The following is a 7,671-nucleotide window of genomic DNA, read 5'->3' as shown; positions in this document are numbered from 1 at the left end:
ACACCGAGATGGCCCCTCCGATGGTTTCTGTACGAACCGATGGCATCGACACCAGCGCTCTGCTGGACTCCGGCAGCATGGTGACCCTGGCCCACCCGGCTCACACGAGAGGGGAAGGAGGAACCGTGGAACGAGGAGGTGACAGTGTCCTGTGTACACGAAGCGGTACCCAACGGTGCCAGTGAGGATAACCACCCCAAGGGGGGAGTGCCAGATGTGCGTTGGGGCTGTTCCTAATCTGCCCATGTCCATTCTCCTCGGTCGAGACTGCCCTCTCTTCTTTGTGGAGGGACCAGGGGAGGCGAAGAAGAGGAAAAAGGACAGTTGCCTGTGCAACCCAACCCAAAGCCACAAGAGGGTCTGAGTCGGTCCCGGAGGAGGGAGACAACCCCGATCCGACAAGCGAGCCACCGTGCGAGGAAGACCTCAGGCTCTTTATGGAGGTTGAGAGGTTGAGGCCCTAGACAGACCTCCCGACATGGGAATCCTCACGGGTCAGTTTGAAGACCCCAATCTCCAGAACGCGAGGGGCCAGGTGTGGATGGTGTGCTGCTACCTGGGGTCAGTGAGTGGCGCTACCCCAACTTCGCCATCAAGCATCATTTATTGTATCAGGTAGTAAAGCACAATGGGGAGATAAAAGACTTGTTACTCATACCCAGCCAGTATGTTAGGACAGTGTTGCAGCTTGCCCACACCTACCTGTTTGGGGCACACCTGGGGATGGAGAAAACCAGGAAGCGGATCGGGAACCGGTTCCACTGGCCCGGAGTCAAGCGCGCCGTGGAGGACTACTGCCGTAGTTTCCTGGAGTGCCAGATCACAGTTTAGAGGGTACATTATAGAAACCATTTGGTTCCTTGGTCCATTGGTGAAGACCGCGAGGGGACACCAATACATCCTGGTAATCGTGGATTACGCCACCCGGTATCCTGAGGCAATCCCGCTACGCACGGTGGCAGCAAAAGGTATCGCACGAGAGCTCTTCCAGCTCTTTGAGCTCCTGTATGGCCGTCGGCCATGCGGGCTGCTGGACCTAGCCAAGGCGGTCTGGGAAGAGCAGCCGACCACCCCCTTCGCAGTGTAGTAGAACATGTGGAGGAGTTGAGGGAGAGGATGACAGCGATTTGGCCAATGGTGAGAGAGCACATGGCCCAGGTGCAACGTGCCCAGGAGCGTATCTACAACCTTGGGCCCAACCATGAGAGTTCCACCCAGGTGAGAAGGTCTTTGTGCTGATCGCCACGATGGAGAGTAAATTCCTGGCTACGTGGCATGGGTCCTACGACATCGTTGAGCGGGTAGGCGACGTCAATTATAATGTCCCCCAAACAGGACGGAGAAAACCCGTCCAGCTTTACCATGTCAACTTGCTGAAGAAATGGCATGCACGAGAGGCGCTGTGTGTAACGTGGACCCAGCCACAGCAGAGCCCACCCTCTGTCGAAGTTGCAATGAGGGAAGATGCCCGACCCAACGACAAGAGCTCAGAGAGTTGGTCCAGCAGAATACGGCCATGTTCACAGAAGTGCCGGGGCGTACGGATCTCGTGGAACATCATGTACACACACGTCCGGGAGAAAAAGTGCATAAACGTCCATACCGGATACCAGAAGCCCGGAGGGTGGCGGTCCAGCGGGAAGTGACGACAATGCTAGAGATGGGGGTACTACAGGAGTCCCACAGCGAGTGGTCTAGCCATGGTTCCGAAACCGGACGGGAATGAATTCCGGGGCCTGAACGAGGTCAGTAAGTTTGATGCCTACCCCATGCCCCAGATGGATGAACTGATCGACCGCTTGGGGAGGGCAAGATAGTCAGCACCTTGGACCTGACGAAGGGGTACGCTGGCAGCGGTCCCGGGAGTTCGGGGCTTCACCCCGGGGGGGCTATACCACTACCGAGTACTTCCTTTCGGGCTCCACGGGGCACCAGCGACCGTTCAGCGACTCATGGACTGCATCATGACTGCTTATTTGGGATGCACAGTGACTGCTTATTTGGGATGACATAATTGTGCACAGTGACAGTTGGGAGTCCCATCTTTGTAGAATACGGGCAGTGGTTGATGCGCTAAGGGATGCAGGTCTGACCGCAAACCCCCACAAGTGCAAGCTGGGCTACGCCGAGGTAGAATACCTGGGATATCAGATTGGGAGGGGAAATGTGAAACCTAAAGATAAAGAAAAAAAAATGGCTGCCATTAGGGGATGGCCGGTCCCCCGAACCAAGAGGCAGGTGAAGTCTTACCTGGGGTTAGCAGGGTACTACAGTCGATTTGTAACCTAACTTTGCCGCAATAGCTTCTCCCCTCACAGACTTAACAAAGGCACGACTACCCCAGACGGTGCGATGGACGGTTTACCACTATATCCACAGTAAAACGAGTCCTATATAGACATAACCTGAAAGGCCGCTCAGCAAGGAAGAAGCCATATTCTCTGGTCTGATGAAACATAAATAGAACTGTTTGGCCATAATGACCATCGTTATGTTTGGAGGAAAAAGGGGGAGGCTTGCAAGCCGAAGATCTGTGAAGCACGGGGGTGGCAGCATCATGTTGTGGGGATGCTTTGCTGCAGGAGGTATTGGAGCGGCCATCACAAAGCCCTGACCTCAATCCTATAGAAAATTTGTGGGCAGAACTGAAAAAGCGTGTGCGAGCAAGGAGGCCTACAAACCTGACTCAGTTACACCAGCTCTGCCAGGAGGAATGGACCAAAATTGTAAACTTCTGACCCACTGGGAATGTGATGAAAGAAATAAAAGCTGAAATAAATAATTATCTCTACTATTATTCTGACATTTCACATTCTTAAAAGAAAGTGGTGATCCTAACTGACATAAATCAGGGATTTTTACCTGGATTTAATGTCAGGAATTGTGAAAAACTGAGTTTAAATGTATTTGGCTAAAGTGTATGTAAACTTCCGACTTCAACTGTATATACTAACAACAGTAAAGTAAACATCTAGATGTCCAGTTAGATGTAGGAAAATAACTGAATTATTAAGCACAAAGCAACCAAGGTGCAACTCAGGTGCAAACAATTACAGTTGGCTATGATTGCTAAATAGGTTGCCAGGTGTAACACCATCTACGGATACCGACCTTGTGACACCCATAACACTATTCTATTGGGGTGCAATGGACTATACTTGCCACCAAAAAATGATTGATAGAAGGAGGGAAGTTAGGAACCATGCGATGAATTACTACTGTTATGCTAGCCATATCCTTACCCAAGGAACCATGCGATGAATTACTACTGTTATGCTAGCCATATCCTTACCCAAGGAACCATGCGATGAATTACTACTGTTATGCTAGCCATATCCATACCCAAGGAACCATGCGATGAATTACTACTGTCTTGCTATGCATGTCCTTACCCAAGGAGTCTACTCCATCGGAGAGCAAAGTTTGGAATGGAAATACTGTAATACACAACAATGACAGCAAGGTTTGGAATGGAAATACGGTAATACACAACAATGACAGCAAGGTTTGGAATGGAAATACAGTAATACACAACAATGACAGCAAGGTTTGGAATGGAAATACAGTAATACACAACAATGACAGCAAGGTTTGGAATGGAAATACGGTAATACACAACAATGTGGTGTGAGGCGCTGTCCAAAGTTACTGTATTCATGAAGAAAAGAAACTCAAGATACCAAAAACCTTAACAACAATAAAAACCTCTGGCACTCAAGTCATAGTCTGTTCTCTCTGCTACCACGCAGCAAGTCTGAAACCAACAGGACCCTGAACAGCTTCTATCCCCCCACCCCCCTCTATTATCTATCCTTTACCCCTACCTACAGTATACTGCTGTTACTGTCTATTATCTATCCTTTACCCCTACCTACAGTATACTGCTGTTACTGTCTATTATCTATCCTTTACCCCTACCTACAGTATACTGCTGTTACTGTCTATTATCTATCCTTTACCCCTACCTACAGTATACTGCTGTTACTGTCTATTATCTATCCTTTACCCCTACCTACTGTATACTGCTGTTACTGTCTATTATCTATCCTTTACCCCTACCTACAGTATACTGCTGTTACTGTCTATTATCTATCCTTTACCCCTACCTACAGTATACTACTGTTACTGTCTATTATCTATCCTTTACCTCTACCTACAGTATACTGCTGTTACTGTCTATTATCTATCATTTACCCCTACCTACAGTATACCCAGTGTATATAGCCTGGTACCCCGTGTATATAGCCTGGTACCCCGTGTATATAGCCTGGTATCCTGTGTATATAGCCTGGTACCCCGTGTATATAGCCTGGTACCCTGTGTATATAGCCTGGTATCCTGTGTATATAGCCTGGTACCCCGTGTATATAGCCTGGTACCCTGTGTATATAGCCTGGTACCCTGTGTATATAGCCTGGTACCCTGTGTATATAGCCTGGTACCCCGTGTATATAGCCTGGTACCCCGTGTATATAGCCTGGTACCCTGTGTATATAGCCTGGTACCCTGTGTATATAGCCTGGTACCCCGTGTATATAGCCTGGTACCCTGTGTATATAGCCTGGTACCCCGTGTATATAGCCTGGTACCCTGTGTATATAGCCTGGTACCCCGTGTATATAGCCTGGTACCCTGTGTATATAGCCTGGTACCCCGTGTTTATAGCCTGGTACCCTGTGTATATAGCCTGGTACCCCGTGTATATAGCCTGGTACCCTGTGTATATAGCCTGGTACCCTGTGTATATAGCCTGGTACCCGTGTATATAGCCTGGTACCCGTGTATATAGCCAAGTTATCGTTACTCATTGTGGATTTATTCCTTGTGTTATTCTTTTTTGAATATTTCCAATGTCTCATTTTTGGGAAGGGCCCCGTAAGCATGCATTTCACTGTTAGTCTACACCTGTTGTTTTATGAAGCATCGTCACGATGAAAACTATTTTAATTTCATTTGAACGGTCAATCAAAGTTTCCTGTCTGGAAAATGTGTTAAAGCTCTTACTCACCATTATCATAGATGTATGGAAAGGGATGTACCTCCTTCTGCTTGGCCTGGAGAGATAACAGAGGTCCTCAGTTTAGTTTAGGTCCATAGAGGATGTGCTCTCTGGTCCATCTCTATGGACCGACTACAGTCCAACACGTGGACCGACTACAGTCCAACACATGGACCGACTACAGTCCAACACATGGACCGACTACAGTCCAACACGTGGACCAACTACAGTCCAACACGTGGACCGACTACAGTCCAACACGTGGACCGACTACAGTCCAACACGTGGACCAACTACAGTCCAACTACAGTCCAACACGTGGACCAACTACAGTCCAACACGTGGACCAACTACAGTCCAACACGTGGACCAACTACAGTCCAACACGTGGACCAACTACAGTCCAACACGTGGACCAACTACAGTCCAACACGTGGACCAACTACAGTCCAACACATGGACCAACTACAGTCCAACACATGGACCAACTACAGTCCAACACATGGACCAACTACAGTCCAACACATGGACCAACTACAGTCCAACACATGGACCAACTACAGTCCAACACATGGACCAATAGTGTTTGGATACCTTTACCTGCTGTCTCTTGTCTACCGAGGCGTAGTACTTGGACCACCAGTCGAGGACGTTATCCCCAGACTCATCTGCTACGGTACGCTTCCTTCTCTTAGTAGACTTCCGAGAGCTCTTCCTCCAATCCTGTTTTATACGGAGAATGCTTGTTAATGTGTTTGTGTGTGTGTGTGTGCGTGTGTGTGTGTCTTCTTCCTCTCACCTTTTCCTTCTTGTCTGGTTCGGGTGGAGGTGGTGGTGGGGGTGTAGGAGAGATCTCCTGGTAGATGTTGATTGAGACATCCTCAGATGACAAAGGGATTACATTGTCTACATTAGACTGGGGCATCATACCTAAATCTGAAAACACAAAGCACACCACGGGGTGGTAAAACAGCACCGCCTGAAAGTCCTGTTCAACAGTCGGTAAAACAGCACCACCTGAAAGTCCTGTTCAACAGTCGGTAAAACAGCACCGCCTGAAAGTCCTGTTCAACAGTCGGTAAAACAGCACCACCTGAAAGTCCTGTTCAACAGTCGGTAAAACAGCACCACCTGAAAGTCCTGTTCAACAGTCGGTAAAACAGCACCACCTGAAAGTCCTGTTCAACAGTCGCTATCCCAGCGGACAAAACTGGTTGAAAGGACGTTGTTACAACAAGAAACCATTTGTAGGATTTGACTTCTACCCTCTCTGCTGTCAGGTCCCCGTGGTGAGGTTGGTGCGGACAGCGCTGGAGGAGGGGTGTATTTGAAGGGCTTCAGGTTGTTGATGGTGTAGTTTCCCACCACGGTGGAGCGTCCGAATGCTCGCCAGTCCACCACACTGATGTTCAGGGGAGGGTGAAGGTTCTCATTCTCAGGCAGCTCCTGTGGGAAGGGACAGACAGGGAGGAGAACAAGATGGAAGGTCAGGTCAACTCTGCATGTATCTCTGTCTGTGTCCCAAATGGCACCCGGTTCCCTTTATAGTGCACTACTTTTGTCATGTGGGACGCAGATAACACCTGTCCACTATTCTACCTCGTTAACAGATAACAGCTCTCGTTGGCTGGCCCTCGCTTCATACTCGTCGCCAAACCCACTGGCTCCATGTCATCTACAAGACCCTGCTAGGTAAAGTCCCCCCTTATCTCAGCTCGCTGGTCACCATTGCATCTCCCACCTGTAGCACACGCTCCAGCAGGTATATCTCTCTAGTCACCCCCAAAACCAATTATTTCTTTGGCCGCCTCTCCTTCCAGTTCTCTGCTGCCAATGACTGGAACGAACTACAAAAATCTGAAACTGGAAACACTTATCTCCCTCACTAGCTTTAAGCACCAACTGTCAGAGCAGCTCACAGATTACTGCACCTATACATAGCCCACCTATAATTTAGCCCAAACAACTACCTCTTTCCCTACTGTATTTTATTTATTTATTTTGCTCCTTTGCACCCCATTATTTTTATTTCTACTTTGCACATTCTCCCATTGCAAATCTACCATTCCAGTGTTTTACTTGCTATATTGTATTTACTTTGCCACCATGGCCTTTTTGCCTTTACCTCCCTTATCTCACCTCATTTGCTCACATCGTATATAAACTTGTTTATACTGTATTATTGACTGTATGTTTGTTTTACTCCATGTGTAACTCTGTGTCGTTGTATGTGTCGAACTGCTTTGCTTTATCTTGGCCAGGTCGCAATTGTAAATGAGAACTTGTTCTCAACTTGCCTACCTGGTTAAATAAAGGTGAAATAAAGAAATAAATAAATAACACCTGTGCACTATTCTACCTCGTTAACACATAACACCTGTGCACTATTCTACCTCGTTAACAGATTACACCTGTCCACTATTCTACCTCGTTAACAGATTACACCTGTCCACTATTCTACCTCGTTAACAGATTTTACCTGTCCACTATTCTACCTCGTTAACAGATTACACCTGTCCACTATTCTACCTCGTTAACAGATTACACCTGTCCACTATTCTACCTCGTTAACAGATTACACCTGTCCACTATTCTACCTCGTTAACAGACTACACCTGTCCACTATTCTACCTCGTTAACAGACAACACCTGTCCACTATTCTACCTCGTTA

General features: G+C 47.9%; 1 protein-coding gene across 1 annotated transcript in view; it reads right to left on the bottom strand.

The window, feature by feature from the left end:
• LOC139380370 (fer-1 like family member 6) overlaps window positions 1-7,671 on the bottom strand; it is a 65,891-nt gene that overhangs the window by 12,559 nt on the left and 45,661 nt on the right. Inside the window, exons 25-28 of the mRNA XM_071122989.1 lie at window positions 6,265-6,445; window positions 5,799-5,935; window positions 5,600-5,722; window positions 5,009-5,054 (exon numbers count right to left, since the gene is read on the bottom strand). Of these exons, the coding sequence (XP_070979090.1) occupies window positions 5,009-5,054; window positions 5,600-5,722; window positions 5,799-5,935; window positions 6,265-6,445 (487 nt within the window). The remainder of the gene's footprint in view (window positions 1-5,008; window positions 5,055-5,599; window positions 5,723-5,798; window positions 5,936-6,264; window positions 6,446-7,671) is intronic.

Source organism: Oncorhynchus clarkii, chromosome 22, assembly GCF_045791955.1.
Source record: "Oncorhynchus clarkii lewisi isolate Uvic-CL-2024 chromosome 22, UVic_Ocla_1.0, whole genome shotgun sequence".
In the NCBI taxonomy this organism is placed as follows: Eukaryota; Metazoa; Chordata; class Actinopteri; order Salmoniformes; family Salmonidae; genus Oncorhynchus; species Oncorhynchus clarkii.
The sequence above is the reverse complement of the archived record's forward strand: the minus strand, read 5'-3'. Positions and strand labels throughout refer to the sequence as shown.